Below are 20,545 nucleotides of genomic sequence, written 5' to 3' on the forward strand. Positions count from 1 at the left end.
CCAGGCACATCGGCATCTTGATACCACTGGGAACGGGAAAAATTCATTCTAAGGTTCTGAGGTTATCCAACGTTATGAAGTCAAATAAATAAAATAAAAATTTCTCTATGTCATTATTTTTTCCACAGGATGTTTTGCAGGAAGGGATAGCATTAAAAATGCGTTTCTACATGGTGATCTCAAAGAAGTATATATGGACTTAACCCCATGGTATAATAGTGAACAAGGGGGAAGAAAGGTGTGCCGACTGAAGAAAGCTCTATATGGGTTAAAACAATCACCCAGAGCCTGGTTTGGAAGATTCTCTACGTCTATGAAAGAAATGGGTTATAGGTAAAATAACTGGGATCATACTCTCTGTGTCAAGCATTCCACCTCGGGAGGAATTGTGGTCCTCTTGGTGTATGTTGATGATATCATAATTTCAGGTGATAATTATGAAGAGATCCAGCACCTAGCAGCCAGCTGAGCAAGCTCTTTGATATTAAATCTCTTGGTCAACTACGGTATTTTCTGGGAATTGAAATTGCTTACTCTGATGAAGGGATCTTTATTTCACAGAGGAAATATACTGTAGATCTTTTACATGAGACAGGGATGGCTGAGTGCAAACCTTCGCGTACTCCAATTGATCCAAACAGCAAGCTTGGTCCTTGTGAGGATGCTGCTCTGGTCAACAAAGATCAGTACCAACATTTAGTTGGTAAGCTGATATATCTGAGTCATACTAGACCAGACATAGCATTTGCGACGGGGATTCTGAGCCAATTCATGCATATCCCAAGGGAACCTCATCTGATTGCGGCACACAGAATCCTGTCATATTTAAAAGGTACAGCTGGACAAGGCCTACTGTTTAGAAGAGGGGGATATACGTCTCTAGAAATGTACACCGATGCAGACTATGGAGGATCAATCCTAGATAGATGATCGAGATCAGGATATTGTTCCTTTATTGGAGGAAGCCTTACTACATGGAGAAGTAAAAAGCAAGATGTTGTGTCAAGATCGAGCTCTGAGGCCGAACTCAGGGCATTAGCCAAAGGAATATGCGAAGCACTTTGGATAAGCGGAGTCCTTGAAGACCTGAGAGCTTACCAAGAGGGACCGATTGTACTTCACTACGACAACAAGTCAGCTATCGATATTGTTAGTGAGATAGTCAGCCTTATGGGCTAATGGGCCCTATTCTATAAGCCCATTAGCCCTCTTATCATTCTCTCCCTCCTAGGGTATATGTATACCCAGCCATGTACTCTATTGAGTTATGTCATTATCTTCTTCCTTCCTCTCTTGACATGGTATCAGAGCTCCAGAGCTCTTCCATCTAGGGTTTGACATCACCCTCTCGCTGTCTAGCGAACCCGGAGCGTGACCGACGGATCAGCCACAGCGCGAGCTGTAGCCAGCCCGCGGAGCTTCCGGAGAACCAGCCGCAGCCAAAACCCTAGCCGCAGCCGCAGCCGAGCGCCAGCCGCAGCCGAGCGCCAGCCGCAGCCGCAGCCCTAGCCGGAACCGCAGCCGAGTGCCAGCCGCAGCCGCGCACAGCCGCAGCCGCAGCCGCTCGCCAGCAGCCACGCACAGCCGCAGCCGCGCACAGCCGCAGCCGCAGCCGCAGCCGCGCACAGCCGCAGCCGCGCGCCAGCCACAGCCGCGCACAGCCGCAGCCGCGCGCCAGCCACAGCCGCAACCGCGCACAGCCGCAGCCGCGCACAGCCGTAGCCGCAGCCGCGCACAGCCGCAGCCGCTCGCCAGCTGCAACCGCGCACAGCCGCAGCCGCAGCCGCGCGCCAGCCGAAGCCGCGCGCAGCAGCAGCCAGCTGCCTCAGTCGCCGCCGAAGCAGCAGCAAAAGCCGCAGCAGCCGCCGAAGCAGCCGCCGCAGCCGCAGCCAGCAGCCGCAGCCGCCGCCGAAGCAGCAGCCACAGCCAACAGCCGCAGCCGCCGCCGAAGCAGCAGCCGCAGCCACTGCCAGCAACCGCAGCCGCCGCTGCAGCCGCAGCTTGCAGCCGCAGCCGCAGCCGCAGCACGGGCCGCAACCTCAGTCACAACAGCCGTCTCCGTAGAGACCACAGCTCTGATGTCGGAGGAACTTTACTCCACGGGCCAGACGCGTCAACCGGCCGTCCCAGATGATGGTTTCACCGATGCAGACTTTCAACGAGAACCCTTGTCACACAAGGTTACTCATTCTCTGCCGGCGGTTCCCGACACGACGTGTCTCCAGGGCCCGAATTTGTTACAGTGGCGTCACTTTGTCGAGACTACTCTCAAGGCTCGCCAACTGTTCAAGCATTGCACGCAAGCCCCGCTTCCATCGACCCATCCACACTATGCGGCGTGGGAAGCCGAGGAACACTTCGTCCTTGGATGGCTCTACATAACCTCCCTGGCACCCTCATTCCGTGAAAGGTTCCCTCGCTGCTCCACCGTGAAGGGTTTTTGGGACCAGGCCAACAAATTTTGCGGCCGCGAAGGGGACAACTGGCGCCTCTTTATGCTCGTTGCTAAAGCCAGCAACTTTCGCAAAGGCGCACTGTCCATCTCGGAATGTGCTGGAACACAAGAAGCTGTGGGACGAGGTGGACTAGTACTTGCCGACGGATGATCCGACGTGCAAGTCATTCCAGAACACTCTTCGCCTACGCCTCTTGGGGTTTCTTTATGGCCTAAACAAGGAGTATGACGACACTCGGCGCAGTGCCCTCCATCGCAAGGAAGGCCTTCCTTCCATTGATGACTTGGTGAAGGAACTCCAGGAAGAGGAGAGTCATTTTCATGTCATTGGCACTCTCTCCTCGGAGGCAGCTCGTGACTCGACTGCCCTCCTCGCCCGGCCTCCCTCGCCCGCTCCTGCTCCCCCCGCGGAGGCGGCCCCCTCTGGGCTGATTTGCTCCTACTGCAGCAAGCCTGGACATCTCCGCAAGTGGTGCAAGAAGCGTCAGTACGACAACCGGAAAAAGGAGGCTACCGAAGGGAAAGCTATGGTTGCCTCCTCCTCTACCTCTTCTACCAGCCCGGCGACTATTGAGCAGCTCCAAGCCGACTTGGCCCGTCTCCGTGACCAAGTGGCTACTATGCAGACTCCGACTCAGTCGACGGCACATTTTGGTGGATTTGGTGCGTTCTCTCTCCCTCAGTCTGAACAGTGGCATTGTGGTACGGCTTCTTACTCGCCTCTCGTATCGGATACGAGCTGGGTTCTTGATTCGGGGGCAACCGAACACATGACCCCGTTCAATGACCGGTTTGTATCCTACGAAAGGCATAGTGGGGACCGTACAGTTCTTACAGCCGGTGGTGGACGGTTGCGTGTTGCTGGAATTGGGGCAGTGTTTGTAGACGGCCTCGGAGTGGTCAGCAATGTTCTTCATGTCCCCGCCCTGCGAGCTATACTTATGTCTCCTCAGCGTTTGGTTGACAGTTTGTCCTGTTCTTTTCACCTCCAGCCTGACGGGATGTTTCTATCTGACAAGGTGGGTCGGACTACACCGATTAGGCGGGAGAACGGGTTGCTGTTGTTGGACGATGGGGGGCGCTCTCGGTGCTTCCTGCTTCACCGCCAACTCCGACCGGCGGATGTGCAGCGTATGGGACGTCTCCAGTTGGCTCACCAACGGCTGGGTCACCCGCCATTTTCAGTTTTACAGCGTCTCTTTCCTTCGATGTGTACTGGATTGGACCTTCAGACTATCGTGTGTGATGCCTGTCAACTGGCGAAGCACCGTCGTTCATCTTTCTCTCCGTCCACCTCGCACTCCTCCACTCCATTATTTCGCATCCATAGTGATGTTTGGGGACCCGCCCCGCAGGCTAGCCTAAAGGGCCACCGATACTTTCAGATCTTTGTTGACGAGGCCACCCGCTACACATGGGTCTACTTGTTGACCGCCAAATCTGAGGTTGCTCTGACGGTCCGTCACTTCTGCACCATGGTTCGTACTCAGTTTGGCCGAGGTATTCAGCGCTTCCGCTCCGATAACGCCCGGGACTTCGTCAACACCGAGCTGGCCACGTACTTTGCTGACCATGGGATTCTCCACGAGTCCTCTGCTGAACAGAACAGTATGGCAGAATGTCGGATCGGGTATGTCACGTCGACCGCCCGTACCCTTCTGCTGAACTATTCTGTTCCGTGGGCGTATTGGGGTGAGGCGGTCTTAACGAGTACCCATCTCGTAAACCGTCTCCCCTCCCAGCCCCTCGGGTTTGTCAGCCCACTGGATCGTCTCTCCACGGCGTTCCCCCATCTCTCACTGCGGACTGGACTTCTCCCTCGCATCTTCGGGTGCACGACGTACGTCCACGATACGGCTCCCACTCGCACGAAGCTCGATGCTCGAGCTCTCCGGTGCGTCTTCGTCGGGTACGCTTCTCTCCAGAAAGGTTACCGTTGCTACCACCCTCCGTCTCGGAGATTTTTCATCTCGGCAAACGTCACCTTTGCCGAGCATGAGTCTTACTTCGGTGATTCTACCTCGCCACGCCTTCTGCTGGTTGAGGCGTCTTCGACTCCTTCCTTGGAACCCTTTCCGTTTGTGGGACCCATTCCTCTACCGTCGCCGTCCCCAGCCACCTTCTCTCCCTTGCCTCCTACCGTCTCACCTCCCTGTGCACCGTATCCTCCCCCTAGTGCACCTCCTAACCCTGGGAAGTCCATCTCTCACCCCGGGGAGCTACCTCCTACTCTTGGTGCACCGTATCCTTCTCCTAGTGCACCATCTTCCCCCGGGAAGCCTCCCCCTACCCCCGGGGAGCTATCTTCTTCTCCCTCCTTTGCTTCCGCTCCTCCGTCGGACGATGCGTCACCCTCGTCTACTGATGATGATGCTCAGTTGGGATGGCCTATCGCCCTTCGGAAAGGGGTTCGTCAGTGCACTCGCACACCTCTCTACCCCTTATCTCACTATCTCTCTTTTGATCGGCTAAGCCCTTCCTACCGGTCCTTTCTTTCTCACATCGAGTCGCATCCCCTCCCTCGTCGCCTATCTGATGCTCTTGCTTCTCCTCATTGGAAAGCGGCGATGGATGAGGAGATGCAGTCCTTGCTCAAGAACCACACTTGGGAAGTCGTCCCACTTCCTCCTGGCAAGAGGGCGGTGGATTGCAAGTGGATTCATGCCAAGAAGCATCATGTTGATGGTACTCTCGAGCGCCTCAAGTCTCGACTTGTGGCTCGGGGGTTTACTCAGTCGTATGGCGTGGACTACTTCGAGACCTTCTCTCCTGTGGCGAAGATGGAAACAGTCCGTCTCCTCTTGGCGCTTGCGGCTCATTCCGACTGGCCGATACGACAGTTCAATGTGAAGAATGCTTTTCTCCACGGTGACTTGACGGAGGAGGTGTACATGCAGCCACCTCCCGGGTATACCCTTGGCCCCCCGGGCACCGTTTTGCCGGCTGCGGAAGTCTCTCTATGGACTGAAACAGTCACCGAGGATGTGGTTCGGTCGGTTCTCTTCGGTCATGAAGACCGAGGGCTACACTCAGAGCAATGGGGATGCCTCCCTATTCTTCCGTCACAGTTCCGCGGGTGTCTCCATCTTGGCCGTGTACGTCGACGACATCCTCATCACGGGGTCCGATTCTGCAGAGGCCGGCTGCCTCAGCTCTGCGTTGGCCAAGGAGTTCAAAATCAAGGCCCTCGGGCCTCTTCGCTACTTCCTCGGCCTTGAGGTGGCCTACTCCCCCCGGGGGATCTTTGTGTCACGGCAGAAGTATTGACCTACTGGCCTTGACCGGAATGACTGAGTGTGCACCGGTTACTACTCTCATCGACCCTAACGTCAAGTTGGGTAAGGGGGAGGACTCAGCACCGGTGAACGCATATCAATACCAGCAGGTGGTGGGGAAACTCCTGTACTTGACCCACACCCGCTCCGACATCAGTTTCGCCGTCAACCTCCTCAGTCAGTTCATGCACTCTCCGCGGGAGATTCATCGTCAGGCGGCCAACCGGGTACTTGCGTACCTAAAGGGCTGCCCCGGGAAGGGCTTGTTCTTTCCTCGGAGTATGGAGCGGACCGTGAAGGTGTACACTGATGCGGACTTTGCCGGCTCAGTTGTGAACTGTCGTTCCACCACGGGGTACTGCACTTTTGTCTTCGGCAGTCTTGTCAGTTGGAAGAGCAGCAAGCAGGACAAAGTGTCCCGCTCCAGTGCTGAAGCCGAATACCGGGCACTTGCCGATGGGGCCTCTGAAGGCCAGTGGATATACGGAATTCTCCATGACCTTTGTGTGGAGTATTCCGGCCCGATCCACTTCTACTGCGACAACAAGTCGGCAATCGCCTTGGCAAAGAACCCTGGCCAACAGGGACGGATCAAGCATATGGAACTCCACCGCTACTTCTTCAAGGAGCGCGTGGACGAGGGCATCTTTGACTTGGAATTTGTTCCATCCGCTGATCAAGCTGCTGATGTCCTTACCAAAGGACTATCTCGACCTCTCCTGCAACGTGCAGTGTCCAAGCTCGGCATGGATGACATCCATACTTCGCTTGCGGGGGGGTGTTAGTGAGATAGTCAGCCTTATGGGCTAATGGGCCCTATTCTATAAGCCTATTAGCCCTCTTATCATTCTCTCCCTCCTAGGGTATATGTATACCCAGCCATGTACTCTATTGAGTTATGTCATTATCTTCTTCCTTCCTCTCTTGACAGATATTGCACTTAATCCTGTTCAACATGATCGCACAAAGTATGTCGAGATTGACAGACATTTCATCTGGAAGTAAATTGATGAAGGCATAATCAAGACAAAGTATGTCCAGTTAGTAGATCAGGCAGCAGACATTCTTACCAAAGGCTTACCTGGAAGCATATTTCAAAGGCTGACTAGCAAGCTGGGCATGAAGAATATATATCTCCCAGCTTGAGGGGGGTTGTCAGCAGACAGCCACCACTTTCCTCGTTTAATTTTTTCCTTTTTTACTTTATTTTATTAAACCCTATAATTCTGCTTATTGTAGAAATGCCCTTATGATGGCAGATCCATCATATTGGGTCTGTGAGACCCAATAACTGTAAACCCAGTTTAAATACTGGTATGTCTTTTTGAATCATCAAGGGTTTTTTGGATGTTTGAGTTGAATCTCTCTCTCCCTCCCTCTCTTGAGGGGGGTTGTCAGCTGACAGCCACCACTTTCCTCGTTTAATTTTTTCCTTTTTTACTTTATTTTATTAAACCCTATAATTCTGGTTATTGTAGAAATGCCCTTATGATGGCAGATCCGTCATATTGGATCTGTGAGACCCAATAACTGTAAACCCAGTTTAAATACTGGTATGTCTTTTTGAATCATTAAGGGTTTTTTGGATGTTTGAGTTGAATCTCTCTCTCCCTCCCTCTTTCTCTCTGGCGGCTAGGGTTTGAACAGGCGGAGAAGCTCCACGACTGCAAGATCAGCTGGAAGCTGACAATCCTCGATACACAAAGTGGAGGGTTTAAAAGCAACATGGGTCCAGCAAGCGATTAGCTGAGAGGGAAGGATTCAAATTTGATCGGATATATGGTGAGGGGACTGTAAGGTCCTGATGGGGGGTTCACTGATTCATCGGGTGTTCACCCCTTTTATATTTCAAAAAAAAATGATCCGTATGATCCTATCTGTCCATAGATTGGTCCAATCTACTTTGGTCCCGAACTTCGAGGGGGGTCCTGTGGATCAATCATCTATGTTCATGGAGCAAACAGCGCAGTTGATTGATTTACTGTAACGACAGGGCCCATCTAGGAGGAGAAATATCCTGGATCTTGCTGTCTCCCTCGCTCTCTTTCTCTCTCTTTTTCCTCTCTCACATGCATCTCAAGGAAAAATTTGTAACACATAAGAAGCACGGAAAGAGAGCTGTGTAGTCTATTCTGGTGTTCTTACTGTGAGAAGAAAGAATAATCAGTCCAAAATATCAGCTCTGGAAGTTACATAATAAGTCCAAGATGCAGAGTCAAAGACATCTGAGTGCAACTAATGCATCCCGTACATTATTGCAACATGTTGGTTCTACCCCTAATAGCTCGGTGTTAACTGGAGAGTTTTCTTTTATTTTCCTTTATCTTGTATTACTTAATGAGTAATGGGCCCAATCTGTGTAATAAGTAATGGGCCCATTAACTGTACCCAATCCGTGCACCCCTTATATTTAGGGTACTCGGGAGACATCTTTAATGAAAGTTGTGTTCTTTGTTCTGTTCTGCCCTCTCTCTCTCTCTTCACCTCACGACCTAGGGTTGGGTCAACCAAGCCAACAGCTAGTGAACTCTAGCATCCTCGACAACTGAGATAACTCCTCCTGCCATCATGATAAGGTCCTTCCCAGGACTTGTCACTCCAAAAGGGCAAGATGAAGCTGCCAGCACAGTACAAATTAATCCCACATGGACCAATCCAAATAAATGTGGGACTGGCCGCATTTGTCCTTTAAATAAAGAGGAGATCAACTCTGGCGACTGGACTTCGAAAAATCTCGAAGAAGCAGGTGCCCTGTTAGGCATGCAGCAAGCTTTGATTCAGTGCCGGCCAAGCCATGGAGAAAAGACGGATGGGTTTGAACATGCACTCCCTTTTCAGTTCGGAAAGCCTACACAAGGTTACGTCAGGGAAATGAGGACCAATCAACTATCCAGGCATGCCGGACCATTTGGCGCCTTAAGGTTCCTCTAAAGGTTAAGATCTTTGGAAGGCTTTTACTGCGCAAGAAACTGGTGACATACATCTATTGCAAGAGGATGCGACATGCACTTTATGCACAAGAGGCGATGAAGACTGCAACCATTTATTCTTCTCTTTGGGCCTCCCAAGCATAGCTGGAAACGAATGTGACGTCGAAGGTGGTCTTTTGGGAGTTCATAAGGACAGGTGTCTCTAGGATGAGGGATGATGGGGGCCAAGCAATGACAGTGCTCTAGGCAATCTGTCTACACCGCAATGGGGCAATTTTTAGGCGGGAGTAAGGTGTCCAATGACGGCTCGCCCAAGAGGTCGAGGGTCTCATGGCATCATGGTTCCCTCAAGGTGTAAACAGTTAAGGGAAGGGTTGACCATGTAAGAGGAGAGCTTTAGCTCTCTTCACCTGTAACTTTGGGTGGTTAACGCTTAGTCAGGTGATTGCCATAAATCATTTTTCAGATAAAAAGAATCTCCAAGAAGCAGTTACTTGACTTGACTGGAGCAGAGAGATCCTCTTGTCCAGAAGGGGATTACAGATCTGGTGTCTCTAGGTGTACTCTTTCTATTTGGAATGTCTACTCTATTCTCTTTTTCCTCTGTTCTTCTCCACATCTACCTTGTATGACACCTGGTTCTTGATTTCTCTGGATCGGGAGTTATGGGAGCTCATTTCTCTCATTGGGATTTGAATATATCTTCATCAATCGCGTATATCTGAGCCAGAATATTGAGGGTCGTTACACATTATGTGCTGGGAAGATGAATTCATAAAGCTCAAAGAAGATCTGGATCAGCTGAAGATAATATTAAGTTCCACTCCTTTGACACGTTCGGGTGAATGATTTATCTCATCTCTCCTATGATTAATCATTCTTCCTTGACTTCCAGAAGCTGTATGGTCAGTAAAGACCCCCCATGGGTTCTAGACTCGCAGGCCACTGATAATGCAAAATTTTCTCATACCATCGATTTAGTCAGCATAGGAAGGTACTATAAGAAGTGTCGAAGTGCTGATAGAATCTGAAATTATATACCTTCAAACATGGATTGGAATATATAGGGCATCAAAATGTGCCGACATTACATTCATCAATTTATCCATTTTGACGTGCTTCTTTTCATGGTTGAGTCAAATTTTTTCTGCATTTCCCTATGCTCCTCAATTTCAGCAATCTCTGTACCTTTTGCATCCAAACAAGCTTCAACCTCCTTCAACATCTTTTTTGCAAAGTCGGTAGCTCTGCCACAAGATGATGCAAGCTGTGTTCAATTTGTAAAATAAAATGAGTGCTCAAATCCTCTTTGTTGAATGTGGAGCCTGATTCTCAACACTTCAACAATGTTTTTATGGGTCCAACTGCCTTTTACATGCTTCTTCTTCTGGAGAAACTGCTGAATTTCACCATTATCCACATTATTGTGATCTTGATCGTGGCTCAAGAATTCTTGAATTTGCTTTGCCTCCTTGATCTGTTAATTTGATCATGTTGTCTAATGGTACTGCCACTGGTCTGTGCTCGATGAGTATAACAAGAAAGAAAGAATTGTCGCTCTTGCCAGACTGAGCTGATAAATGGATAATTCTTTGCATGCCATATGGTATGTGCCTAATGACCTCCATCCTGACTTCTGGTTTCTATAACTTGATGTACGCATCTTCTAAGTCATTAGATCCCAAATGTGAAATACTCCTTGCCAATCTTTTGAAGTCAAATTGGTATTCTTGAATAACGTCTTGCTGATGCAAATTGAATAATGCATCTCTAATAGAACAAGTAGATAAGCCATACTGTTTTTCAAATTGAACTTTATAATCTTGTGAACTCTGAATTCTGTATTCTGAAATGCCTTTTGGAGAAGAAGAATCAGTCCAACACAGTCTTCTAGGTACAACCTAACCAGATGCAACTTGTCTTTATAAGTTATAGTGTGGAGTTGGAAGAATCTTTCCATGTGTTCTATCCAAGCTTTCAGTTGAAAGCCACAGAATGGCGGTAGAATATCTTTCTTGAAATGATTATCTCGTGCACTTCAATAATCTTGAGCGGACTGATGTGTTTCCAATTTTATCAATGGAACTGAGGTAGAAAGTTTACCTTCCTATTTTTCCTTGAGAGCTGCTTCTGTTCCATTACACGATGTAGATCATCTGACTGTTGCCTTGATCTTGTATGATTTGCCCAAACTCGGAACTGTAATCTTCCATGAAATATTCTGAAGATCTGAGACTCTGATACAAGTTGACACCCTCTGGAGATTGAACATACACAGTGTGGATCTGAGCCAAGAACTCCAAGAATTTCCAGCAATAGAAGTAGTCTTCAGGAACAGAGAATTCTCAGTTCCCTTCCCTTGTATATATAGACAAAAGATCTTGCTCATCACCGTGTCTTTCTCACATGCTGTTTGAGTCGGCATGTTTATGTCTCCCACATGTTCTCCTTAAGTATTATCTGGTTATGTTCGTATCGGATTCATGCTATTTAGATGTTTCATATTTGCTTATTGTCATACTCTCAAGTGCTTCCTGTCATTCTTCTCGGGCAAAATCTTTTAGATGCCTTGGCAAAGCATTGTCATTTAGCCCTTCCAGAAGGTCGTGTCAGCTTGAATGTGTTTGGGAGAGGTTGCTGTGAGGGCCGTTAACGTTTTGTGAAAAACATAGTGGACATAGCTTGTGCAGTCTCTCCCATACTCTTCTAGGCTTTCCTAGTTATCTATTCCTTTATTTCTCTCTCTCTCTCTCCACCATAGTATCTCATTGTATTGTATACGAAGTTGAAAGTCTTCTACTTGTTTCATGTTTCCGCTGACAGGAACAAAGCATTGTATCTGAAGAGGAGTGGGACAAGTTTATATCTTTTCTCCGGACGCCTTTACCGGCTGCATTCAGGATCAATTCTAGGTATTTGAAAAATATTTTACTTTTCTCGTAAGCCGTAGATATCCATGTTTGATCCTTGAATATTTTGTTTAATGATTGGGGATGACTTTTAACCACTGAATTATACAAAAGTTCCTCCTTGATCATTTATCATTTTGTTTGATCCGTGTAGGACTTCTTTCCATAATTCTCATTTCTGCTTTGCTGAATATATCCACACACTTACCATAATATTTGTGATTTCTTGGTAAATAATTCATTTCTGATTTTTGTTCAGTTCAAGAAATAATTACTTAGGCTTTTACTTCTGACATATACTCTTAGATTATGTTCCAGGGTTTAGTTTTTCCTCTAAGATCTCTAATATAATGTTTTTAACATTTATTTGTCTCTCAGCTCTCAGTTTTATGAAGATATTCAATCGCAGTTGGAGAATGACTTCTCAAAGTTGCCAGAGGGTGATGTATGTGTCGGGTGATTCCACAATTTTTTTCCCTTTCCTTCAGTTTTTTGCTTATTTTATATGTCGTTGGCAGCTTGAGCATGAGCTTGGTGCAAAGTCTATCATGCCTTTGCCCTGGTATCCTGGGAATCTAGCCTGGCATTCCAACTTTTCGCGCATGCAGCTTCGAAAAACTCAGACACTTGAGAGGTGAAATTTTTTGTACGACTAATGATCACAACCATTACATTTGAACTTAAATATTTTTCCTTTGAAAGAGTACGATTGCATCACATTACATTTTGTTTGCTTGATTTTTTCATCGAATTTGATGGCACTACAGCAGTCCATTTATCGTTGCATTTTTTGCTTGAAGTGCCCCTGAGTTTATTTAGTTAACCATAGTTTTGTTAATTATGATTTCATGGATCTCCTTCTGGCTTTTTAATTTTTATTACTTGTTATCCGCCATGATTTGAGGGAAACAGCAAAACCTGGTTTTTGCATGCTTAAAATTAACTCTCTGTTTTCTGAAAGGTGATTGATAGGATCCCAACCGGGATCGTATCGAAGACGGGGTGAACCCTAGCGGAGTGGACGTTGCCGGAGGGTCAAGAGTGGTCGGAGGACCGGCAGAGTGGACGTCGCTGGAGGGTTCGACGGGGTGGACGTCGTCGAGAGAGAGCGAGAGAGAGAGATATTACTGGAAGGAAACACTTAACTCCTCTCCTGCCCTCCCACAAGGAGGGCTACATAAAGGAAACGTAAAGGAACTGTCTAAAGATGGAAATGCCCTTGGTGGGCTTACTGGATCGTATCAATTACTCCCCCCTTCAAGACACAGCTTGTCCTCAAGCTGGTGGGTCGTCATCCGTTGTCGGTTCGGCCGGGATGTCATCGGCGTGCGGGGCGTCGTCGAGCATGACAATGTGGATGTTGAGCGTTTTGAAGCATTGATGCCCTGGCAAGAACTTCTCATTGCACTGATAGCACAGACCTTGAGCCTTGCAGGCGAGGAATTCCCCTTAAGTCAGGTTGAGCCAGCAAGGGCGGTTGGACAGGCTGTGGTTGCTGGTCGCTGTCGTGAGTGTTGAAGCCGTGGAATCCTTGAGGGCGCCGGTGTCGGAGGTGGCGGCTGGGTCATCTGCAATTTCCCGGAGGATTGCTTCGGCTTCAAATGCACAGTCAATGAGGTCGTTGGTGGTCTGAGGAGCATAGCGGTTGATCTCACATCGGATCTTGGGCTGCAAGGCGGCATAGAGGGCATACATGGCCGTTTCTTCGGCAAGGGCGGGGAGGTAGCCAACTAGGCTCATGAACTCGGACACAAGCTCATCCACAGTGCCGGTTTGGCGCAGGTTGACCAGGCGGCAGTAGGCTCATGAACTCGGACACAAGCTCATCCACAGTGCTGAAACGCCGGTTGAATTGATGTTTAAAGTCCCCCCAACTCTGGAAACCGATGCGATTGTCGAGGTAGCAGAACCAGGCAGATGCGGTCCCGTCCAAGTAAGATGAGATCATGCGAATCTGTTCCGCATCATCCGCGGGGTAAGCTTGAAAATACTGTTCCACGCGTTGCAGCCAGCGCTCCGGATCACCGTCCAAAAAGACGGGAAGGTCAGCCATGCGGTGGCGGTGTCCCAAAGGTGGGTGGCCGACACGTCCTCGGCGGCCGTGAACTGGATGTCCTAGGTGTGGTAGTCAAACTCGTAGTCGTCGTCCCCTATGTCGTCCTCCATGGTGTGCACTAGTCCACGATCATGGCGGGGCATGACCGGTGGGAGGCGAGGTGGCTGGCGGGGCCCCTGATGTCGTGGCCGGATATCGAGGGCATTGTCCCCGCGTGGGTTGAAGCGGGTTGCTTGGAGTCCTGGTTGACCAGGTCGGCGGTATGGGGAGATGGATCGCGCCAGTGGCGGCTCTGTCCGGGCGAAGCCACCGGGGCGGGAGTGGACGATGTCTTGACGAGTGTAACTGAGGTCGTCCCTCGGGTACAGACCGGCCAGAGGGCCAATGGGGTTGGTCTCTGGCGTTAGACCCATTGCCGGCCCGTTCAGAGGGTCACCCTCTCGATCTGGGTTCTCGGGGGCTCAGAACGGGTCCGTTGTGGGCAAATACCCCCTGTCGGACCCGTTTTCAGGGTCGCCCGCCAGAAACGGGCCCGCCTGAGGGAGAGGCAGGCTGGTCAGGGAGAGAAACCCCATGGCCGGCCCATTTTTCCGTGGATCAGGCCTGCCAGCTTCACGCTGGCGGGCTTTCTCACTGCGGGATGGGCCGGATGGGCCCTCTCCGGGGCCCGACTCGGCCAAAGGCAGATGCCCTGGTCGAGTGGCCCCCAGGGCGAGACCCCAGCGGCAGCGGCCGTCGAGGGGTGGGGAATGCCACCCATGGCGGTGGTCGCCACCGTTGCCGCCCTTCTTCCTTCCCCTCCTGGGGGGCAGCCGTGGCGCAGCCCAAGGCTCCCGGAGTGGCGGCGGCGGCTCTCGTAAGGGTGGCAGCAGCTTCACCCTCGACTTCCAGATCGGCAGGGGTCGTGCTTGCAGGTGCCCTTTCGGCGAGCGATGGCCAGAGGGCGGTGGAGGAGGACGGCACAAAGACAAGCAGCGCCGGAGCCTCGCCAGCCGGGTAGGGCTCCAAGGGCGGAAGAGGCGTGGGCGGTGGGGGTTCTGCCGGCAGGGGCAGTTGGAGCATCAACATAGCCGTCTCCAGCTGAGCGGAGATGACTGCCACGAGCTCGTGGGTGACGGCCCCCACCACGGCTTTAAGCTGCTCCGACCAGACCTCTCGGTGGCGCTCGAGACCTTCGAGGGTGGTGGTCTGAGCCACATCGAGGGCGGCCACCTTGGCCGCCAGAGCTTCCAAGGTCGGGGGTGGGATTTCGCCGGATCCCGTGGAGGCCGGGGCAGGCACCGCAAGCGACGACATTGGGCCTGGAATGGCGGCGCCGGTGCCATGACGGCGGTGCAGAATGGCTCTGATACCAGTGATAGGATCCCAACCAGGATCGTATCGAAGACGGGGTGAACCCTAGCGGAGTGGACGTTGCCGGAGGGTCAAGAGTGGTCGGAGGACCGGCAGAGTGGACGTCGCTGGAGGGTTCGACGGGGTGGACGTCGTCGAGAGAGAGCGAGAGAGAGAGATATTACTGGAAGGAAACACTTAACTCCTCTCCTGCCCTCCCACAAGGAGGGCTACATACTTATAGGAAACGTAAAGGAACTGTCTAAAGACGGAAATGCCCCTAGTGGGCTTACTGGATTGTATCAGTGACTTAGAAGATACAGTCATCGACAGCATTTGGAAGAGATATTTTGGTGCATTTATTTTTTCCTGGGGCAGTTTGGCGACTTCCAGGGTACTTATTTACTCTAGCGAATGGAGGAGTTGAACTTCAGGAACTTCTGACTTTTATTTTGTCATTAGTTTTTCTGTGAAAATTGATAACAATTCCATGAAAACAATGACCTTTTTTCTAATCCCAAAGTTCATTTATTTTTTTCTAATCTCATCGACATCCTCGGAATAAAAATGTATTCTCTGCATTATCCGCGTTCCGGGTGGTCTATTTCGCATCCAACGGATCAGTTTCCTTTGTGAGATGAACATTAGTTCCCTCCCCATTGATGTTCTGGATTGTCCAGTCAATGAGATTCTTCCCATTGTACTTCAGTTGCTCCTGAGTACTCGGGGGAATCATCTGAAGAAATATCTCTAGTTCAGAAGCAGATTACTGTGACACTGTGGTTCCTGAGGGCATTGGCTTGGTTAATACCTGAGCTCCAACACCTTCTGCTGACAACGCTTGTTGTTGTTGCCTGGTGGTTAACTCTGTAACTCTCCCTTTGTTCCCGTTAGTCAATGTTCAGGGAATGCGGTTTGGGATAAGCGTTTGAAAAAGAAGACAAGAAATGGTAAGGACAGACCTGATTGCCACTCTGATAACATTCTATAATCCCCTTCAGACTTCTATGATGTACCACTCTGATACCCTTGACATGGATACCATTTTCAAGAAGTAGTCAGTTGACTTATTTGGCAATAAAGGAGAAAAGATGCAGGAAAGAGGCTGGTTTGGTATGGGAGATGCTCCTTTGAGAACTACATGTGCCAGTATGGGCTGGTAACCCGTCATGTTACCTTTTTATCTTCCTACTTTCCTGATCCGTCGTTCTCTATCTTTCCTCAAAACTCCTTTCCTTGATAGAAAACTATTTCAAGGTCTCTATCAGAGGGCTTTTGCAAAAGAAGAGAAGGCGCCAGGCACTGAATTTTATTTGAAGTTTGTGGTGGCAATTTTGGCTTGGCTAGGAGATTCTCCTGGGCAAAGAGAGCATGACTGATACTGCATGACTCTCGACATCCCGCACCTTCTTGTATCTTCTATCAGATGTTGTACTTCTTCATTCGTATCTCTCTTTTTGGAACTCAGCACGTTCTTAAATTTGTTACCTTTTCTGGTAACTCTCAGATCTACAGCATCAAGATCCATCGAGGGGCTCTTGATTAGCGTGGACGGGGAAGCAATACTAGACAGAAGTATTGGAAGTCTTATCGAAGACCTCACAATGTTGAAGCCTTGAAATCCACTTAGAAGATACAAATATAAATGCCGGTATTTGCAGGAAAGTACAAATTATAACGGAGAGGTTAGAAGAAATAGGAGAAGTGTCGCAGCTTGACTAGATTCATTCTTAATGAGCTAGAATTTTGTATGTTGTCAAGTATCTATGAGATTTTTCTCAGTGCCTGACTCATGGCAAGTCATTTTGCGTTTTGTGAAAAAGAACGGGAAATAATTGTAGTTTTAGAGGTTCAGACCCATTTTTTTTGTAGCTTGCATTAAGTTTCTATGGTGAACCCAGTTATTTTTTACCTGATCGTCTAAAAGTTGAAGTTTGAGCATGAGGTTCTTAGGGTATTTCATTTCCATTCCATATAATGTTTCCTTGTTGTAAGCCATAGATACTGATCCTTAATTGCAGGTTTCATGAATTTCTTAAGCTTGAAAATGAAACGGGTAATATTACCAGACAAGAAGCTGTCAGCATGGTAAAGTTTATCTTGTCTATTCTTCCTTTTTTTTCGTTTTGTATCTAAGCAAGGATATTTATTGACCCCGTGGACTTGCATTATTTCGTTTCTCTTGGTGGTCGACGTAGGTTCCTCCTCTGTTCTTGGATGTTTTGCCAGATCATCATATACTTGATAGTAAGCCCTCTTGGAACTTAATTATGATCATTACTTTGGTATTTCTCGTTTTTATGGATCTCGGCGAGGCCTTTGTTTCATGGTTAGAAGGGTCTGCAATGGCCTTTCAAGACAAGGCAAGACAAATGAATCCTGAACTGTTTCCTTGAATCCTGTAGAACGTCAAAAACTTTATTAATTAACCAAAAAAATGGAAAAAATCTTTGAAATAATTGTCTTCCTCAATGATTGCTCTTCCATTTGGAGAGTCCACTGGCAACACTGTTGCATGGTCAAAATTTACATCGTCTCTCAACATGTGTAAATTCAATGTCCAAACAGTACTAAAAAGTTCACCTAGGGCAAACCCTGACCGAAACATGACATCTTTGATGTATATCAAAAACAATTCACAGCGAATCAGAAGTCTCCTATGGATTACCGCAATAGTTGTTCTATACATTGTGGAAATGTATCAGATGGTTCTTCTATTTGTTCAAAAAAAATCAGACTGTTCATGTATGGCTCCGTGAAGAGAACCGGATTGTTATTTAATCTCTCTTACTGTGCTTATTTGGGAAGAAAGCGTTAGGGTGGCGGAAATCTTTTGGTTATACTTTTGCTTATTCAAAAAAAAGAATCAGATGATTCTTCTATTTGATCAAAAACAATCAGACTCTTCTTGTATGACTCCGTGAAGAGAACCGGATTGTTATTTAATCTCTCTTACTGTGCTTGTTTGGGAAGAAAACATTACGGTGGCTGAAATCTTTTGGTTATACTTTTGCTTATTCTAAATGCAGTGTGCGCCGCTCCCGGGTCAAAAACTTTTCAGTTACTCGAGATGATGCATCAGCCGTCTGATGTTGGATTGCTTCCCAGAGGCCTGGTTGCATTTCTCATCTCTTTATCCTATTTTTTCGTTTAGGTTAATTTCTGTGTTAGCAATTAACTGGAGGAAACTTGTCTAACAAGTTTCTTAAAAAAAAAAAACTTGTCTACGAAGTTTGTTAAATTCGTTGTTCCCCATCGTGTAGGTGATAGCAAATGACGTTGATGTCCAGAGATGCAATCTCTTGATCCATCAGACCAAAAGAATGTGCAGTGCCAATTTAATAGTGACCAATCATGAAGCGCAAAATTTCCCTAGTTGCCGTTTTAACCAAGAAAAAAAATATTTCAAGTTGTGTGCCACAGAAGAGACAATGATTAACCAGTTGCTGTTTGATCGGGTTCTTTGTGATGTCCCTTGTAGTGGAGATGGAACACTTCGCAAAGCTCCAGATATTTGGCGAAAATGGTTACTGCAGAAACTTCCCTTTAAATTGATGGGCTTTTTATCCCACATTGCAACATTTTGAACAAAGAGATGAATATTGTATTGCAGGAATTCGGGAATGGGTAATGGGCTACATCGCCTTCAGATCCAAATTGCAATGCGAGGTAAATTGTTGGTCTCTCAAGAACTTGTTAATTCATTATCCAAAGTTTTTATTGTAGGCATTTGCTTTTTGGGATTCATGTCCATCGTTAGTTTATTTCTTTCTAAATGGAATCATTTTATAGAAGTTCTCTAGGCTAAATCTCTTTGAGTAACATTCTTTTTCTTCTACCTGAGATCTGTTCCCATAGATTCTTCCTTAGTTATTGTTAACAGAAAACAATGAAATCATTTCGTGCAGGCCTTGCATTACTTAAAGTTGGAGGAAGAATGGTTTACTCAACCTGTTCCATGAATCCTGTTGAAAATGAGGCTGTTGTGGCTGAGGTGCGATAGTTACTGGAGATTTATTCTCTGCTTTGTAAGGTTTGATGAATACACTCTTTCAAAATAAAAAGGTTTGATGAATACAGAATGACTGGTTTCAGTGATTCTCTCTCTGAATGGAGAAAGACTGCCAACGAATTGTCTCTGTGAAAGCATTTGTTGTAATCCTTCTTAAGTGGATGAATTTTTGTCGTTTCTTATGCTCTCGATGTTATAGTTTGCGAGCTAAATGCCATTATTTAGGTTTGTCAAGTTTCCCGAGCATGTTCGGGAAGAGAGACAAGAATAGGGCAAAAAATGAATTACGGGAATGTGCTATAGATATACAGAGACAGAATTTGGTTGTATGACTATTAAGCCCTTGAGATGGGCAACAGTCCAGTAATACGTCTGGGTGAACCCATAACAAAGACAACGATCGTATGCCTTCTTGAGAAACGTGTTGCTATGGTTTGATGGTCCCAGTACTGTCCGAATTTTTAGCAAAGACCTAAAACTTACCTTAACTTCAGTCTGGTTCTAATCTTTTCTTGTTCGGACCAGGTTCAATCTGGACTAGACATGATCCAAACCGTGCAAGCGAATCCCGTTCGTGCGGTTGGGCGCATGTGCGGTGCGATTGTGCGGTCAATCGCACAGGATTTTCGCACACCGCACCGCACATCGCACAGGGGTCGGTGCGGTGCGAAAATTCGCCGTTATGCGAATTTTCAGTGTGACTGCCTCCTCCTCCTCCTCCTTCTAAATGTGCGAATTTAGTGCGCCGTGCGGTGCGCTTTTCCGCACAAAAGCGCACTGCACACCGCGCAGGGCATTTTGTGCATGCGAAAATTCGCACGCTCCGTGCGAATTTTCGCACCGCACCGCACGACCATCTCTAATCTGGACTGGTCCTGGTCTGGTCAGGTTGACTGGTCAATGTCAAAGTCAAAGTATAAAATTTATTGTCTTGGTTATGTTAAATATACTCTACATCAATGCCCACGGATGGTCAAATATATGGTGGCTATGTTGGGCTCAATAGAAACCTCTCCGGCAGGTTGGATTTGATATTTTTAGAATTTTAGGGAAAATACTTAGTAATAGTTAATAATTTACTTCCGGTCCAGTTTGTCCCTTGGACCTAAGCCTATTTGACCAACCGGTCCACCCTCAAGTGGAGGACCAACGGTCCCGGTTCGGTCTGGTCAAACTGGTCCTTGGTCCTAAATGTCCAACCCTACATGTTGCACATACTAGTCATGTTAACAAGATTAAGAGAGGCTGCTATCCTTTCTTAATGTTTAATTTTTGTATTTGCCCACTAATCAGCATCTGTGGATTGATTCTCTTCTTAGCCATAATCCACCTTTTCATTTGTGATCAGATTCTTCGGAGGTCTGGCAATTCTGTGGAACTTCTTGATGTATCGGAAGGTCTCCCACAATTGATTCGTCGTCAAGGCCTGAAGACCTGGAAGGTATTTCTGCTTTCCTTCTTATTCTGTAAGGGATTTTCGTTAAATATAGGAATATATTTAAGCTCTAAAATTATCTTTATTTTTCCCATACGGTAATATACCCCTCCAGGAGTATATCTGTCTTTTTCCGTTTCT

General features: G+C 47.8%; 1 protein-coding gene across 3 annotated transcripts in view; it reads left to right on the forward strand.

Moving 5' to 3' along the window:
• The window catches only part of LOC144713481 (uncharacterized), a 31,060-nt gene that overhangs the window by 8,122 nt on the left and 2,393 nt on the right, over nt 1-20,545 (forward strand). For all 3 annotated transcript variants that reach the window (XM_078588071.1, XM_078588073.1, XM_078588072.1), the window contains 10 exons: nt 11,484-11,572; nt 11,948-12,014; nt 12,088-12,203; nt 16,979-17,045; nt 17,156-17,204; nt 17,987-18,072; nt 18,221-18,483; nt 18,571-18,626; nt 18,866-18,951; nt 20,318-20,410. In XM_078588071.1, the coding sequence (XP_078444197.1) occupies nt 11,484-11,572; nt 11,948-12,014; nt 12,088-12,203; nt 16,979-17,045; nt 17,156-17,204; nt 17,987-18,072; nt 18,221-18,483; nt 18,571-18,626; nt 18,866-18,951; nt 20,318-20,410 (972 nt within the window). The remainder of the gene's footprint in view (nt 1-11,483; nt 11,573-11,947; nt 12,015-12,087; nt 12,204-16,978; nt 17,046-17,155; nt 17,205-17,986; nt 18,073-18,220; nt 18,484-18,570; nt 18,627-18,865; nt 18,952-20,317; nt 20,411-20,545) is intronic.

This window comes from Wolffia australiana, chromosome 16, assembly GCF_029677425.1.
Source record: "Wolffia australiana isolate 7733 chromosome 16, ASM2967742v1".
In the NCBI taxonomy this organism is placed as follows: Eukaryota; Viridiplantae; Streptophyta; class Magnoliopsida; order Alismatales; family Araceae; genus Wolffia; species Wolffia australiana.